This window comes from Beta vulgaris, chromosome 5 (genome assembly GCF_026745355.1).
Source record: "Beta vulgaris subsp. vulgaris cultivar EL10 chromosome 5, EL10.2, whole genome shotgun sequence".
Taxonomy (NCBI): Eukaryota; Viridiplantae; Streptophyta; class Magnoliopsida; order Caryophyllales; family Amaranthaceae; genus Beta; species Beta vulgaris.
This window is the reverse complement of record NC_079206.1, coordinates 41,036,316-41,056,357: the sequence shown is the minus strand read 5'-3', so window position 1 is coordinate 41,056,357 and position 20,042 is coordinate 41,036,316. Positions and strand designations below refer to the sequence as shown.

Genomic DNA, 20,042 nt, shown 5'->3' with positions numbered 1-20,042 from the left:
CTCTCAGCATATCTTCAAGAGTCTGAATGGTCCTTTCTGTTTGACCATCTGTTGCTGGATGAAAAGCGGTACTAAATCCAGTCTCGTACCAAGTGCCTTTTGTAATTCCTTCCAAAACTTTGCTTGGAATCTCGAATCACGATCTGACACAATAGAACTTGGTACTCCATGCAATCTGACAATTGTGCTCATATATAACTCAGCTAGCTTATCCAAACTCCAATTATTTCTAATGGCTAAGAAATGTGCGGATTTTGTCAGTCTATCCACAATGACCCATATAGAGTTCATTCCTCGAAATGATGGTGGCAACCCCATGATAAAATCCATAGAAATTGAATCCCATTTCCATGCAGGAACATCTAATGGTTGCAACAATCCTGCAGGTCTCTGATGTTCGATCTTTATCCTTTGACAAGTCAGACATCTTGACACAAATTCTGCAACTTCTTGCTTCATATTGCTCCACCAGAAGGTCTGCTTTAAATCCTTGTACAATTTGTTTCCTCCAGGGTGAACAGAAAAAGGACTGTTGTGAGCTTCTTCCAGAATTCTCTTTTTCAATGCCTCCTTATCTGGAACACATGTTCTACCCTGAAATCTCAACGTGCCATCATCTTGGATCACAAATCCGGTGATTTTCCCTTCTTCACATCACTCTTTATCTTTTGCAACTCCAAGTCTCCATCTTGCGCCTCTTTTATTTCTTCCAACAAAGTCGGCCTCAACTCCAATGCGTACAACTGTGCTTCTATTTTGGTTGCATGATCTCCACTTTCATCTTCATCAAATCATCATTGATTTCTTTCGGCAAGGTTAAGGTTGTGTTTAGGTAGGATTTGCGGCTTAGAGCATCAGCTACGAATTAGCTTTGCCTGGGTGATATAGGATCTCGACATCATAATCCTTTAGGAGTTCAAGCCATCTACGTGCCTCAAGTTCAATTCCTTTTGGGTAAAAATGTATTTAAGGCTTTTGTGGTCGGTGAAGATCTTACACGGAACACCATAGAGATAGTGTCTCCATATTTTGAGAGCAAACACAACTGCGGCTAGTTCAAGGTCATGGTTGGGTAGTTTTGTTCATGAGGCTTGAGTTGACGGGAAGCATATGCTATAACTTTATCATTCTGCATCAACACACACCTAATCCATGCTTAGAGGCATCGCTATACACAACAAATCCATCAGTTCCAGAAGGAGAGTAAGAACAGGAGCAGTAGTGAGACGCTTCTTCAACTCTTGAAAAGCTTTCCTCATTCATCACTCCATACAAACTTAACCGTCTTCTTACCAATCGAGTTATAGGCATGGCTATCTTGGAGAAATCTTGGACAAATCTTCTATAATATCCAGCTAAACCCATAAAACTCCGAACTTCAGGAACATTAGTGGGTCTAGGCCATTCCATGATAGCTCTTATCTTTTGTGGATCAACCGAGACTCCAGTATCTGAAATGATGTGCCCTAGAAAGGCAACTTCTTTCAACCAGAACTCACATTTCTTCAACTTGCATACAACTTCCTTTCTCTCAACACTTCTAACACCTTCCTCAAATGTTCTTCATGCTCAATCAAGTTTCTTGAAAACACCAAGATATCATCGATGAATACAACCACAAACTTATCGAGGTATGATTTAAATACTCGGTTCATCAGATCCATGAAGACAGCAGGGGCATTGGTTAACCCAAATGGCATTACTGTGAATTCATAATGACCATATCGGGTCCTGAAAGCGTTTTTGAAATATCTTCTGGCTTTATGCGGAGTTGATGATATCCATCTTAAATCAATCTTGGAGAAGATAGTTGCACCTCGAAGTTGGTCAAAAGATCATCAATACGAGGCAATGGATATTTATTCTTGATGGTGATCTTGTTCAACTCTCGATAATCAATGCAAACCTCATGCTTCCATCTTTCTTCTTGACAAATAGAACTGGTGCACCCCATGGCGACACACTAGGTCGAATATACCCCTTCTCGAGTAATTCATCTAGTTGCTTTTTCAGTTCTTGTAACTCAGCAGGTGCCATTCGATAAGGTGCCTTGGAGATAGGAGCAGATCCAGGAACGAGGTCAATGCTGAAATCTATTTTTCTTTCTGGAGGCATGCCAGGTATCTCTTCGGAAATATATCAGGGTACTCACAAACTATGGAATATCGGATAAGAGGGTTCAGGTTTGGTTAGGTCTACCACACTCATAGGTAACCATGATGACCCTTTGAAAGTAACTTAAGGCTTTAAGGATGAGATGATTTCAGGTTTGGGTTGGACTTTTCTTCTTCGATAAGAAACCTTACACCCATCTGGCTTCCTGAGGGTTATTTCATGGTTAAGGCAATTTATGTCTGCTTTGCACTTCGACAACCAATTCATTCCCAATATCACATCAAAGTCGGTTAATTCAAATTGAATGAGGTCTACTTGAAATTCACATCCTCCTATAGAATAGGACAATTTCTATACATGACATCACATAAGATGGATTCACCATTAGGGATGGTGACAGACATGGCAGAGAATTCAGAGCATGGTTTTGCATTCAAGCTTCTAGAAAATGCACTAGATATAAACGAATGGGAAGCTCCAGAATCGAAAAGGACATAAGCAGGTACAGAGTTGACAGGAAAAGTACCAGTAATGAAGTATCATCTGCCTCTGCTTCATACGCTGCATCATAAAGACTCCATGACTCCCAGCCTGCGGGGGTCCACGTGGAGGGTTCTTATTTGCGTTGCCTGCATTTCCACCATAACCAGACATCTGGCCGTTTCTTTGACCACGATTCACAACATTTCCACTTCGCCAATCTGGAATTGGACAATTTTTAATCATATGACCTGGTTTACCACATCGATAACACTGATCACTTCCCCTACGACATTCATTCGTCATGTGGCCTTGTCTTCCGCATTTGTTGCATCGAGGAATTGCTTCTGATCTTTCCCGAATATCCCGTGTTCGGCTTTTTGTTGAAGTTGTTGTTGGAGTGGCTTTCATGAGATTTAGCCTTTCTTTTTCCACCCTCATACACTTCCTTTCGCAGCTTCATTTTCCTTTCAACATTGATAGCTCGGTCATAAAGCTCTTGATAGGACTTACTCATGTTTGCAGCAAGCCTTTCTTGAAGGTCCAGATTCAAACCTCCTTCAAATCGATTCATCCTTTGACGATCCGTAGACACCAGATCAGGAGCAAATCGAGCTAACTCATTGAATTTCACAGCATATTCCAGAACTGACATACCCCTTTGCTCAGATGGATAAACTCAGATTCCATCTGGAGTTGCAGAGACTGAGGGTAAAACTGGTTTCTCATAGCCTCCTTTAAACCTTCCCATCCAAATCCAGGTTGATTCTGCATCTCTCTAGCAGTCTTCCACCACTGATCGGCTTGCCCTTTTAAGTAGAATACAGCAAAGTTAACTTTCCACTTGTCTGGGCACTGGGTGGCATCAAAGAGTTTCTCCATGCCATTCAACCATTCCTCGAACTCGGTGGGGTCAGGTTTTCCATCATAAGTAGGCGGCTTGTGAGCAGAAAACCTTTTGAACATATTGGAGCATTCTTCCTGCTCCGTCTTGGCCCTTGGTCGGTTTCCTTGCAAGAATTCCATCATCAGCCTCATTATATCCACCTGATTTCCTTAGCATTTTCAGTCGTTTCTTCGAAAACAGGGTCACTTCGCAAGGTATCTAGCCTTTGCCTCATTTCTTCAAGTGTGACTTCAGGCCCATGGGTTCCACTTCCTCCATTAGTAGGTCCACTTCCACTTGTTGCCATGTTCTAAAACATCACATATTCCATGTGCATAACATGTTAAACGAGGCATAGACGTCATCGTAAAAATAATATATAAAAATTATTCCCTTCCCCGATCCTAACACTCACACTCATTTTCATTTTTAAACACTTATTAACAACACCATTTAGTATTCATATTATTATATTATATAAACCCTATAACTTATGCTGATGACTCTTGTTTTACGAGATTACTTTACCATTTATTTACTAATTTAAGTAAGACCTTTAAGATTTTACTTGAGGCATCGAGAACCGTTGCTCTGATACCAACCTGTAACGCCCCGACCTCTAATCATCGTGGTTAAGTTAATTAATCGATTATTAGCAGCGGAACCTAGATAGTCGGTGCGTTACCGCCGTACTTTCCATAAGGAAAATACAAGGCGACATAAAATCGTGAACTTAAACATTTATAACATGAAGCATAATATAGATCCAACATTAGTCTTGATTAATAGAAACTTAGTTACTAATCAGAGTTTCGACATAAACTTAAATTAAAACCATGAGAGTCTAGATAATCTAGATATTAATTAAATCCTCACTGCTACGCCATCCCGTTATCACCATCGGTACCTAAAACATAAAACAAAACGTCGTGAGCCGAGGCTCAGTAACATACTACTCTAACATCGTAAATTCATTTCACATCATTTTAGTTAAAAACAGGAAGGAGAGAATAAGTAAAACATTTCAACAAATATATCATAGTAGGTTACATTATCTTCTTCATCATGTTCATCATCATATATCTTTTACTTTGGTAACTTGGCAAATGTCGCATATCCCATATCACATATCACATATCACATATAGGGACGTCTCCCTAAACACATATTGCCCGAAAGGCGGCCACAAATGGATGACACTCTCGGTGTCCACATATTGCCAAAAAGGCGGTCACATCATAGGTGACATTTTCTATGCCCACATACTTGCCAAGAACCATCTTTCACTTTACCTTATCATGTTTCAAATATCATAATTATATACATCATAATAATCACAATCATGGAACATTATTAAAACCATAGCATTATCGTACTCATATTTTCATAAACATCGAAGTCATTTCATTTCATCAAAAATCATCATATTCATAAAACCTTTCATATCCCACAATCCATACATCAACAACATAGTGCGAAATACCATAAAACATCATTCGAAAGGGATTGTGGGTGTTAGCAATAGACGTTACCTGAATTCCTGCTTAATAACCTTGATAGCCGGGGGAGGCTTGTAATATCCTTTATCTTCCTTAATCTATTCAAGAATAGTTTTTATTAATGAATGTTTCGTTATTTAGCTTTTAAGTCTAAATATTAGTTTAGCGTTTATTAAGGTCACAACGGTCATTATAACGTCGTAAAGGTCTCCTTAAAGGCCATTATTTCTTAATCGTTAATAACTTTTTAATTAATTAAGGTGACTTTTTAACAACGAACTAATGAAATAACTCATTTAGCTATACCTTTAGAATTATCGAACATTGAAGTTATATTACTACATATTATTTATAACATTTCGAAAGCATAACATTATTCTACTTCATAGTTAATAACTAATTAGTTATCCATTAATAAATTAATTAAGTTTGAAGTTATAATAGATCGATTAACATTATTTTAATATTATTTAGTCATTTAAAACTAGCAAGTCAAGTAACTAATTATTATAAGTGAACTTAAGAATTAGTTAAGTATTCATAACTTAAACTTAATTATAACAATAAGCTTAATGAATTAGTTTTAAACAACTCAACTAGTTTTAAAAAAAATCATGAATCATAACCCAATAATAGATTTTAGTAAATAAGTTAGGTGGTTTAGTAAAACTAACTAAATCAGCCCACTAAAGCTCAATATATTAAAGCAACAAGATTAACTTAAATGATTTAACTAAGTAAATCAGACTATAAGCCCAACATTATACTTAACTTGATTAATTAAACTAACATAGCTTAATGAAATACTAAATCAGTTTTAGTTTAACTCAATTTGGCCCATCTAAAATAAGTAGTTTAGCTAAAATAATAAAAGTCAGATTTGAACCCAACTAAAGAACATGCAACACATGCATTGAGTTGGTTTACTAAGGCAAATCAGTTTTTAGGCCCAATTACACTAACTAGCAAAGGGTACAAGTGAACTATCATTAAAGTACTTGGAAAAATCAGTTTTAAGTTACTTAGTTTAAGTTCTAATGCAACTATTCTTGGCCCAAAACTAATATAACTAAGAATTTTGACTTGGGCTTGATTATAAGAAATCAGAATTTTAAGAGAATAAGACATCACCTCTGCTTCTAAGAGCAGGGAAGAAAGAAATCACGCCTGAGGAATGGACGCCGGCGAGCAGCAGCGACGGTCTCCGGCGAACGGCGGCAGTGCGACGGCGAGGAGGTGCGCGTGCTGCTGGCGCGACGAGGGAGAGCGCGAGGAGGAGAGAGGGCGCGAGGCTGCTGGCAGTTTGGCGGAGCTCCGGCGGCGGGCTGGTGACCGACGAGTGACGACAGCGTGGAGGCGGGACTGGGCGCGGAGAAGTTGGCGCGCGCGGTGGCCGACGGTGGTCGGTCGGGGGGGGGGGGGGCGAAACAGAGGAGTGAGAGAATGAATTTGGGGGGGGGGGTTTCTCTTTTTTTTTTTTTTTTTTTTTTTTTTGATTTCTTTGATTTCTTTTAGTTACAATTTTCCGGCGATTGTTGACTGAATTTCAGATTAGAGGGAGAAGAGATGATGAAGGTTGTTGTTGTGTTCTTGATGTTGAACTTCCATGGCTATTTATAGTGGAAATTTGGGAGTTAAAATCAGTGGTTGAGAGGAGGATGGTGAAGTAAGTAATCTGATTTTGTTTACTTGAAGAAGCAATTGTGAGGATTGGTAATAGGTTTGACTGAAGAAGAAGAAGAGAGTGATGATTGCATGGGTGCCAAATGGCCATGAAAAGGTGAGGAAGAAGGCAAATTAATGGGGGAATTGACCATAGCTTCTCTTTTCCTTTTGCCCTTTTTGTTTCTCAACCAAAAATCAGAAAGTTTTCCACACTAACACCTTCAAACGTGGCTTGATGACATTTTGGGTGAAATGTTAACATTTTGTACTTTAAGTGAATTATCAACTTTATTAGCCTTCTTGTTTAACTCATAAAATCGTAAATTATATATTATCGTCATAATTTAAGTTAGTAAATTTTTATGTTAAAATTTTATACATTTTATTATACATTGCTTAATTAGTGAAACGAATAAAATAAAATATATTCTAACTACATTATTACGTTAATTACTCACTTAAATATGTTTAAGATTTTAAGGATATTACATCTCCTCTCTCTATTCCTCTCTCTTTTCCCTCCTCGTTTCCGCCCATATTCCGCCGGAAAAGTCCACTTCTCCACTTAATCGCAGCGTCTCGAGTTCTTCGTCGACAAATCTGAAGACTTGATCTGAAAACAGAGCTGAAACTCGTTGTTCTTCGTCGCTGTTCTTCGTCGGCTGTTTTGTCGTTCTTCTTCGTCACGTTTTGTCGTTGTTCGTCGACTGTTCTTCGTTGGCTTATCGAGTTCTTTGTCGAAGATCGAAGACTCAAAGATAGAGTCTTGAAGATTGAAGACTCAAAGATCGACTCCTTTCAAAAAAAAAATTGGGAAATTTCTGTTCTTTTTCTCATTTTGTTTGTTTTTCGGATTTATTTTTTCGTTTTTCAATTGTCACATATTTGTTTATTTTTTCGTTTTCTTTAGTATTTCAAATCAGTTTGGAGGATGGTGGGGGATGATGGGAGGAGAGAGAAAGCTTTGAGGTTCATCCATGGAGGAGGGTGGGAGGAAGGAGAGAAAAAAAAGTTAACGGCGTTAGGGTTCCGTCAAGAGTAAGGGTATTTTAGACACAACACACAAACCTCGAGGGTATATGAGGAATTCCCCAAATGTGAGGGGTAATTTGGGAATTACGTCAAATCTCAGGGGTACCTGAGGAAAGTTCCCCAAAAAAAATCTGTACAATATTTACCAACCGCTAAAATTAATTTAAAAAATATGATCAATTAGCATCTGCTACACTACCTGTAGCATCTGATATCAGTGGACACTATCTAGCGTCTAAATTTGTAGACACTATTTAGGGTCTGAAATTGCGGACGCTATTTACTGTCTGCTTATATTCGGACACTAAGTTTGAAATTTCAGACGCTAAATATTTAGCATCCGCTTTGCAGACGGTATTTGGAGAATTAGCGACCAGGGCTTTTGCATCAGTCCTTTAGCGTTCGTTGGCGGACGCTAATCTATTTAGCATCTGATTCCGCGTTTTTAGCGTCTGATTTTGGCAGTCGGAAAGGAGTGACATTCTTGTTGTGTTTCTGTGTGTTTTAGTGTTTTTTTTCCAAGAGCTATAATGTTTATTTGTAATAGTGTTTCCTTGTGTGAAAATGTATTTGTCTGTAATATAGTGTATTTTTGTCTTATATTGTAATCCCCCATGATTTTAAAAGATTTTATAAATATATTTTAGTATTTATATATTTATATTTAAACATAAAGTTTTAAATGATTTGATTATTTAAAAAGGTTGACTATTTTAAAAGTCAAATGAAATTATTTTAAGGATTTTAGAAAGTGAAAAATATTTTAATTAAGCATGCTTTGATAAATATTTTAAATACTAATTTGATTTAGAAAAGAAGTCTAAGTGGACTTGAGGAACTTAAATTCTAAGTAATATTAGGAAAGAGGAGTCATATTGATGATAGGAGTTCTAATTTACTTATCATATTCATCATCAATTTTAATTCAGCCCAATTTCCTTTTCCAAAGCCCAAAAGGAAGCCTCCTTATAAATATCCTAATACCCAATTATTTTACCCCACACAAGAATTATTTTCTCTCTCCTCTCACTCCAATCTCACGGCATTCTCTCTCTCTCTCTCCTTTCCACGGCTTTCTTTTCTTCTCTCGCTTTCAAGTTCTTTCTTTCTTCTTCTTCATGTAACGTTTCTTCTTCAACAAGAAACGTCACAAAGTCTTCAAAATCACCAAGGTGCGTGCGCTGCTGTTGCTGCCGTACGTGGCCTTCTGTTTTCGGCGCCTCCCTTTGTTCTCTTCTTGTTGGTTAATTTCTTTTCTTCTTCCTCAAGATTCCATTAAAGACTATGTTTTTATGCTTTATTTTAATGTTAATCATGATTATTGGTTTTATTTTACAGTTTTAATAAATAATCTTGATTCATATATATTATATATTGTAAGAATAAAAATTCAAATTTGTTATTATTATTAGATTCAAGTTTTAATCATTAAAGCATGGATTTTTAGGGTGTTAGTTACTAGAAAACCATAGTAGCATGTTATATACTATGAGATTGGTTTAGATTATGATTTTAATCATGTTTACACATGTTTAAAGAGGGTTTTATGATTTTAAAACTTGCTGGAATTTCAGGAGGGATTTTATTTATGGAGTTTTAAGAATTTTAATTACTAGTATGGTAGTACTATGCTAGGAATTAAAAGTAATTGAAGTTTTGATAGTAAAATCAACTTTTGAATATGTTTAAAGGGGATTTTCAATATTTTAAAGTTGCTGAATTAAGAGTATTGATTTTGGTTTATATTGATTTCTTGGCGGAGAATATTATGTATGAGACTTTTAAGGAGTTAAAAGTGGCCTACCGACTAGTTTACACAAGGTATGTACATACCTGTGTGCTATGTGATTAGTATCAAAAAAAGAGAGGAAAGATTATAGTATCATGTATAGGAACTTATTAAGTTCATATGTGATTTCTAGCATGATTGATTGTTACATGTTTTATGCCTGTGTGCAAGCATGTGATTTTGAGAATTGTTATGAGTTAAGATTATTATGTTTGTATGGATTAATTGATGCAAGCATATGGATGGGAACTTTATTTATTATACATGGGAGAATTAATATATGTTATAGATATTGAATCATGTTATTCATGTGTTCCCTTATAAGTATTATTTTCACTATCTTGTGAGGATTGTGTGCCTTATTTGGTAAGTTGATAAGTATGCCGTTTTGAAGGTAAGTTTGATTGTTGGCTAGGTTCAACAAATAAGAATGTTGAGATTAAAAAGAACGTAAGTCTTGGATTGTAAGTTGTGATCACTTATTAAATCCTAATATAAAAGAAGTTCAGTTGTGCATGTTTGCTTTGTAGTTCTATGTTGCTTGTATGTGTGTCATAACAAGCAATAACTTGTAACTAACGTAAAGTGTAACAAGGATAGTTATAGACTTTAGACTGGTGTACGTCTAGAGTTGGACATTAGGAGTTGGAGTACATGGTGAGCGAGCCATGGCTTTTTACAGGAGATGGATGGATCACCATCCCTTTTTTAGTTAGCAAAAGTTCCTCAATATCGCAGTTCAATATGAAGTGCGTTGTAGTGCCTAGTAGCACCCATATTTTCGTCTTCGTAGGTGAAGACATTAGTATATAAGACAATTCAGTTCCAATAACTATTTCATTTACGTAATAAAAAGATGTTTCGAGTTTAGTTCAGTTAAAGTTATCTGCAGAATATTATATGATTATATTATTATTTATCCATGCGTGTTATTTATCTAGTATCATGTTAGGAATGCTTATGTTTTAGTATGTAATACTCAGCTTTGCTGATACGTGCTTGGTTTGTGATTGTGATCATGACTTTGCCTTATTGATCCTTTGATAACCCATTTTGGTGAGCAGATTCAGTAAAGCATTGACATTACAGGTTCGCAGATGTGCATATTTTGGGAATGTGAAATGGAGAGAATGTGTAATTAGTATATTTTATTTTTCTGCATTAGTAGGAACATTAATTATTAAGTTTGTTTGAATAAGACTCTTTTATATTTGTTGATTTCTAAATACTTATTTATTTAGTTATTTATAATAAAAGGTTAGAGTTTAGTTATATGTTTTCCGCTGCAAAATTCTGAATAAGCCGATACGATATCACACGGGCGATAATACTTGGGTAATTCTCTACTTGTATATTATAAAGGTATTTCTGAAACGATAGAATTATCGGGATGTCACATATATAGTGTCTATGTTTGTGATATAGTGGGTTTCTGTGTATCATATTAGTGTGTGTTCCGGTTCATGTGCATAAACTTTGTGCACAATAATTTTATTATGAACCAAATTCATACAGGTCGAATTGCTCAATTAAACCTTCATATGAATCACATTTTATATGTATTTAAAAATTCAAATATCCAATCTGAATCTTTAAACTAGACCCGATATTCGATTTTACTCCCCCTTATTCAGGGCCGTTCCCGAACATTATCGGGCCCGGGGCAATATATGAAAAAGGGCCCCTAATGCATAATACATGTAACAAAATATACATGTTTATAGGATGAAAACGATTTGAGAATCGACTAATTCATGTTTATCAACAACTATTTCTTCAAAAAAAAAAGAAAAACTTTTTCATTTTTATATGATTAATATATATCTAATATTCACTCCGTCCTAGCTAGGAGTTCTAGTGTGATGTAAGAAATAAGTTCTAGTGTGATTATCAAATGTTATTTTAATTTTAAAAAATAGATGTATGTAATAGGAGTTGGTGGGTACTTTTATTGAAAATGAGAGAAATCACATAATAATAGTGGGACCATGCTGGAAATAAAAGTGTGTAAAACTGAAATGGAACAAACAAAAAATAAAGTGTTCAAACTATTGTGGGACGGATGAAGTAGCCTTTAATAAATTCTATAAACTAATAACTAGACAAATAAAATCGAACATATAATATATATTTTATCATCCAACACCTATAAAGAATATTAAGAATCTACGTATTGGCTTTAGGTTGTATACATTATTTTTTAATAATTTACAATTTCAAGATGTATAAAATATAAAATCATACCGACTAAAAAAATAAAATAATATAATATGGTGGTAGAAAGGAAATGAAGGAGTAAGTTGGAGTATTATAAGAAGAAAATATAAAAGAACATCTTTGTCAATTGTAAAAAGAAGAAAAAAAAGAGAAACAAAACAAAAAGAAAACAATTGCAATAACAGGAGTCGAAGCGCTGAACTCCTACGGTCTCAACATTCCTGCAGAAGCAAACCACCACTATCTTTCATTTTGGCCTGGCCCGTTTTTGGGCCGGGTTTCGGGCAGATTTTTTCGGCCCATGGTTGGGCTCGGCCCGGATTTTTTTGGCTTTGGGCAAGCCAATAACGGCTTTTTAGTCTATTTTTTTGTCCTGACCCGTTTTGACCAGCAAAAGCCCGCTAATTCAGGTCCGAAATAACGGGCTTTGGCCACAAAAATTCGACCCGGCCCGACCAATAGGCAAATTTTTTGACTGCGGCCCGGCCCGGCCCATAATCACCTATACTTTCATGCATTGTTGACGCTGGATTAATTACTTAACCAATCGTAGATTTCTGGGCCCTGGATGGGAGCCCCGCCCCATGCCAGGCCTGTCCTTAATTTTATGTTAAGTAAATACTATATTTATTTGACACCGTTCAAACCTGAGGTCCTTGTTATCTGAACTCTGCCGCAATCTCGGTGGTAGTGGTTAGCATGATTTTCTTAATTCATATCTTTACTTGTTCACACGATAGAAAGAGTAATAAGTATTGGTTTCATTTTTCAAGCTTTTTTAATTGAACACGTGTGATGCGAGTTCCAACCTACAAAATTTTGGCCTAGGAAAAGTCGTTCCAAATTTTGGCCAATATATAGGATATTTATCTCTATAATCTCAACCCTTAATCCTCTCTCTACCTGTCAAAAAAAAAAAAAAAAAAAAGAATGGGGGAAGATCAGAATGACAGATCAATGGAAACACCACTTATGAATATCATAGAAAGAGAGCAGCTAGATGATATAGAAAGCAAAAATTGGAGAAAATCCTTAATTGAAGAGATGAAGAAACAAGCATGGCTAGCAGGGCCACTAGTGTCAGTGAACTTATTGCTGTTTAGCTTGCAGTTGATTTCCATTATGTTTGTTGGTCATCTTGGTGAATTACCACTTTCTGGTGCTTCTATGGCCACTTCCTTTGCTACTGTTACTGGCTTTAGTTTGTTGGTAAGTTGCATCTATCTCCACCATAACTACCTGCTCATTCTATTTTTTTCTTTCAATATGTCTTTGCTTATTTAACTATTTCATGTGATCCCTATTCATCACTTGAAACCTTTGAGAATTTCGAGTGCATCATGTATTTATGAAAATTAATGTAAATTAATTTAGGAAAAATTGAATCATATACTGTGTAAGTTCCAAATGCAGTTTGGGGTGTCTTTCCATGACTTTCATTTATATTATACTCTCTCTTTCCCATAGGGAATTAAGGAAAAAATAGAGAATAGTAGGATTTCTATTAAAAAATATTTAAAAAAGTGTTTATTTGATATTTTTGTCTTGAAATTAGCTTTTTATTTTATTTTTTTGTTTAAAAAATCATATAACAATGAATGTTTCTTGATATGATATGATGTAAAAATAATAAGCAGGGATACATTATACATATTGTGAAAGAAATATAGAAGTATTTTGAAAAGTTTGTGTAGAAATTGAGGATAATTTATCCAAACAAATTAATAAAAAGGAAAACAAATATAACATTTTGATATACCTAGAATATAAGTCTATAGGACGGAGGGAGTATTAAAGATCAACTTTGAGACTATTCTTTTTATATTATTCATAATGTAAAATTGGTTAATCAGTGAAGAGGTCAAAAAAAAAGGTATGTCACATCTCACATGCTGTAATTGACTAGTATAGGCTGGTGAATGCAAATTGAAAGAGTAGAGAAATGAATGAGAGTTTATATGCAAAGACCAAAGCATGAGAATAAAGTGAATGAATGGGCGTAGTAGCCAACATCAAAGTAAAAGGAGAGAGATAAAACTTGTTAAAGAAACATGTAGCAAGTAACTTAAAACATCTAAATAAAGCAATTTGTAGCAAGTAATATATTTAGGGAGCGAGTAGGTAAGGATCCAACGCATATTCAAAGAACGAATCAATTAAGTAAAACTCAGCAACCAATATTGACTCATTATTTGTTTATTGATAGCTCATAGAAATGCTTATAATGATGGATTATGTGAAAGATTTCTGTAAGGAAAAGTTATTTAACGTAAACTCTATGATAGCTCTCACTTGACTGCATATTGTGCAGAAATCAGCTCCCACTCAAAACTCAATAATTTATGATTCTTCGCCTGAAGTGTATAAATTACGTATACTGTAATAGAGCAAATCACACACTATGATGGACCAATCATTAATTGATCTTGACTTTGTCACACACTATGATATAAAAAGTTTTATTTGTCGCGTATTTCCGCGTACATCATACCGCAATAATCCTACCAAGCAAAGTCAATAGTTGATCTATGTTTCTTTCCGGATTGTGCGCCTTTTGTTCTTTTTTTTTTAAAGGGACTGTGGTCCTCTTAAAAACCCAAAACAAAACATGTAACTTTTAAAAAACAAGGGTTGAGTTTCATTTTGTTAGTTTTGAAAGGGGAAGAATATAGGTGATTTTTAATCACCTTAAAATATTAAGTTTGATGTCTAATAAGTCAAATAAGTTATAGTAAGTTCTTTCTAATAAGTTATAATAAGTTCTTTCTAATAAGTTATAGTACTTGTATAACATAAGGTTTAATAAGTTCTAATGATTTCCACTAAACTCTTATAAGTTCGGATAATATTAGGTAAATTAAGCTGAAGAGAACGAACATTAAGGCTATGTTCAGTTCACCTTATTTTTGCTTATTTCAGATCTAATCTAATCAAAGTTCAGATCAGATCAGAAAAAATAAGTTCAGATCATATCATGCTTATATTTAAAAATCATTATACTATTAAATATCTTTCATTACATATTAGTAAAATTATAATAATTGAATATGAATAAAGTACTCATTGAGACGAATCAAAGAAGACCCCCACATGACTATATTTTTTCTTATATATTGAGAAAAATCTAAAAGATAAGATCTTGTAATCAGATCAGTTTAGATCAGATCAGATTAGAAAAAATAAGTTTAGATCAGATCAGATAAGTTCAAATCAGAAAATTTCAGGTGAACTAAGCATATTCTAAGTACATGTGTACAATTGTGACCCATCATTTACTTCTGGCTTTTCTGTTTGATAGATGGGAATGTCAAGCGCCTTAGACACCTTCTGCGGACAATCGTATGGGGCAAGACAGTATCATATGCTAGGAATACACTTGCAAAGGGCCATGATCATCCTTACTATTGTAAGTATTCCCCTAGCTCTTATATGGGCAAATTCAAGATCAATTCTAATAGCATGTGGCCAAGATCACCAAATAGCAGCTGAGGCAGGACATTATGCTCAGTTCTTGATCCCCGGTCTCTTTGCCTATGGCCTTCTTTACTCGCTCCTGAGATTCTTACAAACCCAAAACATCGTTTTCCCTATGATGATAAGCGCTGGGATCAGCACATTATTGCATTTGCCAGTATGCTGGATTTTGGTCTTCAAAACAAGCCTAGGAAACCGAGGAGCTGCTCTTGCAACTGGTATCTCTTATTGGATCAACTTCATATTGTTAGCACTTTATGTCAAATTTTCGTCTGCGTGTTCGAAAACGTGGACTGGATTTTCTATTGAAGCTCTCCATAATTTACTCACATTCTTCAAACTCAGTATTCCTTCTGCTTGTATGGTTTGGTAAGTTACAGGATATAATAGCTCTAAAGGAAATTACTTACTAGTAATCCAATAGAGATATCTGCAATTCTGCATGTTATATTATGATGCCTCTATGTTCTTTTAAAATGTACATACAGGTGTAATGAAAAAGAATAACAGGGAGCATGATGCTCCCAGGTGTAGGATCTAAGTGTTCGAGTATTGATGGCGTCATATCTCATCCTTTTTTTTCACTACAGTTTAGAAATGTGGTCGTTCGAATTGATGGTTCTCTTAGCTGGTCTTCTTCCCAACCCAACGTTAGAAACATCCGTGCTCTCTATTTGGTATGTTCTATCAAACATCAATCGCTGATAAGTTTAATTCACCCAGCACCAAACAAAATAAATATCCTTAATATAAAACATTTAATTATTAATGACATGATGGTCCCTGTTTCTTCTGCAGCCTTAACACAGCCGCAACTGTGTGGATGATCCCCTTTGGTCTTAGCGGTGCTATAAGGTTTGTCTGCGTCATGCTCCTTTATTATATTGCTTTTCGGAAATTTCTCATTGGTAATCGGTAATCCTATGCTTTGATTATTTCTATGCTTCTCTGGTAATCAAGGATGTATTGTATGTTATATTGTTTTTTTACAGCGTGACATCCATGATAAAATTTGTTGATTTTTCTTGTGCTAATTACACTATTTTGAGGTTGATAATTGTATAACAGTTTCATTCGAGAAAAAAATTCAAAAGAAATTTTATAAACTATACAAGAAAACAATACACGACCAATCAAATTGATGCATGCTTGTTCGGCTATGTGAAGATTTTGTACTATATGTCTATATTTGTATTTTTCTTGTGCAAATCTGTGATTCAGTGATAATATGGAAAATATATACAATATTCATCATTGTTGTTAGGTTATAGAATAAGTAATATTACAGGGTCATTTGATTGCTAAATATAAATTACGAAAACACGAGATTACCAATAAAAATTATCCTTTTTTCAATGATCTGAGGTAGTACTCGAGTTCCTCCCCTGCAATTTCCTAATGAAGTGAACTACAATGTACATATGTGGCTCATGATGTGTTTTCCTTGTAAATTTGGGTAGTACTCGAGTTTCGAACGAATTAGGAGCAGGGCGCCCTCAAGCAGCACGATTAGCAGTATCAGTTGTTTTGTTGCTTGCCATTAGCGAGGGCGTTTTAGTTGGAACCGTGGTGATCTTGATACGCAATATTTGGGGCTATGCTTATAGCAATGAAGAAGAAGTGGTCAGATATGTAGCTGTAATATTGCCTTTGCTTGCGGTATCGAACTTCCTAGATGCACTTCAATCTGTTCTTTCAGGTAAAAGCTCTAAGAAACCTAATATGGCTCTCATCTTTATTTCATTCAGAATGGTTTTCCTAACCATTATTGGTCTCCATTGTTGTAAAATATCAGGTATTGTCAGAGGTTGTGGGTCCCAGACAATTGGAGCATTTATCAACCTGGGATCGTATTATATCTTTGGCATACCTACTGCTATTCTGCTAGCTTTTGTGTTGCACATTGGTGGAAAGGTAAGTATCACCTCCTCCCGATATATACGCATTCATAACTAAATAACAATTGTTTTGTTAGGAAATTTATATAAGAGATTTTTGCCAGAATATGCTTAATTTATTTTTTTATAGTGCGTGATATTCAATTGCTTTTATTAGATCCATTTTCCTCCAACTTACACACTGTCACTTTGTAGCTCACTCGCAAGTTTTTATCAAGTCAAAGGACGAAAATTTGACTTTTTTGCCAAAAATAATAGTATTTTTGGTACCTTTTAACAAAACCTAAATTTAGGTTGGTATATCTCTACAAAAAAAATATAGTGAGATATATCTCCATAAAATGTCTTATTACCCTGGGTCCCGCAAAAAACTCTATTCTTAAAAATAAACAACACTTTTTTAAAATAGAGCGACTGACTAGTCTGATCAGGAACAATTGACAGGGGCGAGGCTGATGATAATCCAATTGAAGGTGAGATTTTGGGAAGGAAAGATGGAGGGAAGGGAGGAAAAAGAAAGCGAGGTAAGGGGAGGAATGAGATGGAATGGGAGAGAATGGGGAAATACATAAAGGGTTGGCCCTTTATGTATTTAAGGTGATATTAGGAAAAATTTAGGACGATATTTAGTCGCTCACTAGAAAAAAATGTCTTCGATTTTATGCACATGGCCACACGACCGTTCAACTTTGGAGAAAGAATCAACCCCATCCTATCTAGTGTAAAGTAGTGACTTGCAACAATTAGACTATGTTTAGTTCACCTGAAATTTTCTAATCTGAACTGATCTGATTTACAAGATCTTTTCTTTTATAAAATATATTATTATTATAATAACACTTTGTAATTCATTATTATGCGATATATTATAAAATCTTATTTATAGTATTACTATTATTATCATTCTATTTCTATCACAACTTTTACACAACTTTTATTAAAAATAATTATTATCATTATCATTATTATAATAACAACAACAATAATTATAATCATAATAATAATAATTATTATTACTAAAAATAATTATATAACCCAAGTCATTAATTTATAAGAGCAATTATAAAATGTTTCACACTTTTCCTTAAAAAAAAATATTTCACACTTGAGAAATCGGCATATTCAACTCTTTTTTTCCATATAAAATAAAATAAGATATACAAACAACTATGCCTTGCGCAAGAAAGAAATGGATAACGTGCAACTTCAAATAACTAGAGAGATTTGGAATTCGGTAGGAAGAGGTATACCGGATCTAAATTTATAATTTGTATATCGTACTTAGCTTATTTTGAAATGTAATCCGAACTTAATAGTTTCGTTTTCATGAATTTGAGCTATCATATTTTATATATTTCTTATTTTTGTGTCAATCTTATGTTCTTAACATGTCGCTTTTAATTTTATATTATTTAATAACAACAAAATAACTTAAAATAATAATAACAAAAATATTTATAATGATAACAACGAGATTAATAATAATTATCAATATTTATAATTAATACGTACAACAGCAACAATAATAATCCTTTTGAACAGATGTACTAGTAAATAATAGTATTAATAGTAATAATGAGTTTTTAAATATAAGCATGATCTGATCTGATTTAAACTAATCTGATCTGATCTGTACTTATTTAGTCTGATCTGATATGATCTGATTAGATCTGAAATAAGCAAAAATAAGGTGAACTTAACATAGCCTTACAAGGTAGGTTATACAAAATGTTTATCATTGTTTTGACATAATTACCTATTGTTTATAACATTTTCTGATTGTATTTTAGACAATGCATGATAGATTATACTTATGATTAGCTTTATACTAATTATCTTATGTACATTCTTGTTTATAATCAACATAGGGTTTGTGGCTGGGGATCATTTGTGCGTTGATTGTTCAAACCGTGTCACTGTTCGTCCTTACCATTACAATAAACTGGGAAGAAGAAGTATAACTTCCAAACCACCATACACGTATACCTATTTTTCCTTCCTCTTGTTTCTTGTGGTATAGGTGACTAAGCTTATATTTATGTCTCAGGCAAAGCGGGCAAGAGAAAGAGTGTACGATGGGGAAGCAATTTTGCCTGTAGAATCAGTGTCATGAATCTGAATTATGCAATTCGATCAACCTATGTTATTGAACTTCCGAGAGATCAAGGTCGATTTGTCACAAATGTAGCACATTTTTCACAATATCTAATTTTGTGATATCCTTCCTAATAATGGAAGTTGCAGAAAATGAATAGAAGCACCTACCCTTAACATCATTTTGAAATGAAAATCAGGAATGGTAATATCTTAAACCTCATTTTTCATGAAATTCTGAATATATGTAATATCTGTAAGAACATATCGCAAACATAATCAATTATATGAATCATTCAATAGGAATTAAATATCAAACATCTGTAGCGTGATTTCTCTGTTGTATGCAAGCTTTGAAGATTCGAGATCCCTAAGTGTTGCTCTTCTAATCAGCCCACGAGCACCAGTTGAACACCAACGTCTGCTATAACGGAAAAGAATAAATTCTCTTGCTTTTGATGGTATAGGTGTCGGTTTAGAGGGAATAGTTTAATGATTCACTTTCTCTTTTATATGAAACGAAACTTTTAATGAATAGATCACCTAAATTCTAATATTATCCAATATATAATAGAAGAGTCATAGGCTAGTTAGGAGAACTAATTCTCCTATTCCCCCTTAGGGTCAGCCCAACCCTAATCTTACATGGAATTGGAATGCGTTGTCCAACTTGTGCTACAATGTGTGAGCTCATAGGATTAATATGAATGAAGCTTATGATGTGTAGTGAAATATCAGCAAGATTCTCAAAAAGTGCTAGCAATAATCCCATTGATGCAAACCATGATATGAAAGACAAAATTCTAATGCAAGTAAGAAGGCAGTACATTTTTTCCCGATACAATTAAACTCCCACCCTAATGAGTGGTACAAAACATGTAACAATCTTACTA

At 34.6% G+C, this 20,042-nt stretch overlaps 1 protein-coding gene and 1 long non-coding RNA gene across 2 annotated transcripts; one reads left to right on the top strand and one right to left on the bottom strand.

Annotated features, from left to right (window-relative positions):
- Positions 1-4,203: 4,203 nt before the first annotated feature.
- On the bottom strand, positions 4,204-7,126 carry LOC130591612 (uncharacterized). The gene is made up of 3 exons (XR_008969512.1): positions 6,112-7,126; positions 5,014-5,078; positions 4,204-4,388 (listed from the first exon to the last, which is right to left on the bottom strand). It is a non-coding gene; the product is annotated as an uncharacterized LOC130591612 (long non-coding RNA).
- Positions 7,127-12,443: 5,317 nt separating this feature from the next.
- On the top strand, positions 12,444-19,467 carry LOC104893697 (protein DETOXIFICATION 16). Its single transcript, XM_010679832.4, has 8 exons — positions 12,444-12,892; positions 14,982-15,526; positions 15,748-15,834; positions 15,956-16,012; positions 16,618-16,856; positions 16,953-17,071; positions 18,924-19,010; positions 19,103-19,467. The coding sequence occupies exons 1-8, from the start codon at positions 12,614-12,616 to the stop codon at positions 19,166-19,168; spliced, it is 1,479 nt and encodes a 492-aa protein (XP_010678134.1). The 5' UTR covers positions 12,444-12,613; the 3' UTR covers positions 19,169-19,467.
- The last annotated feature ends 575 nt before the right edge of the window (positions 19,468-20,042 follow it).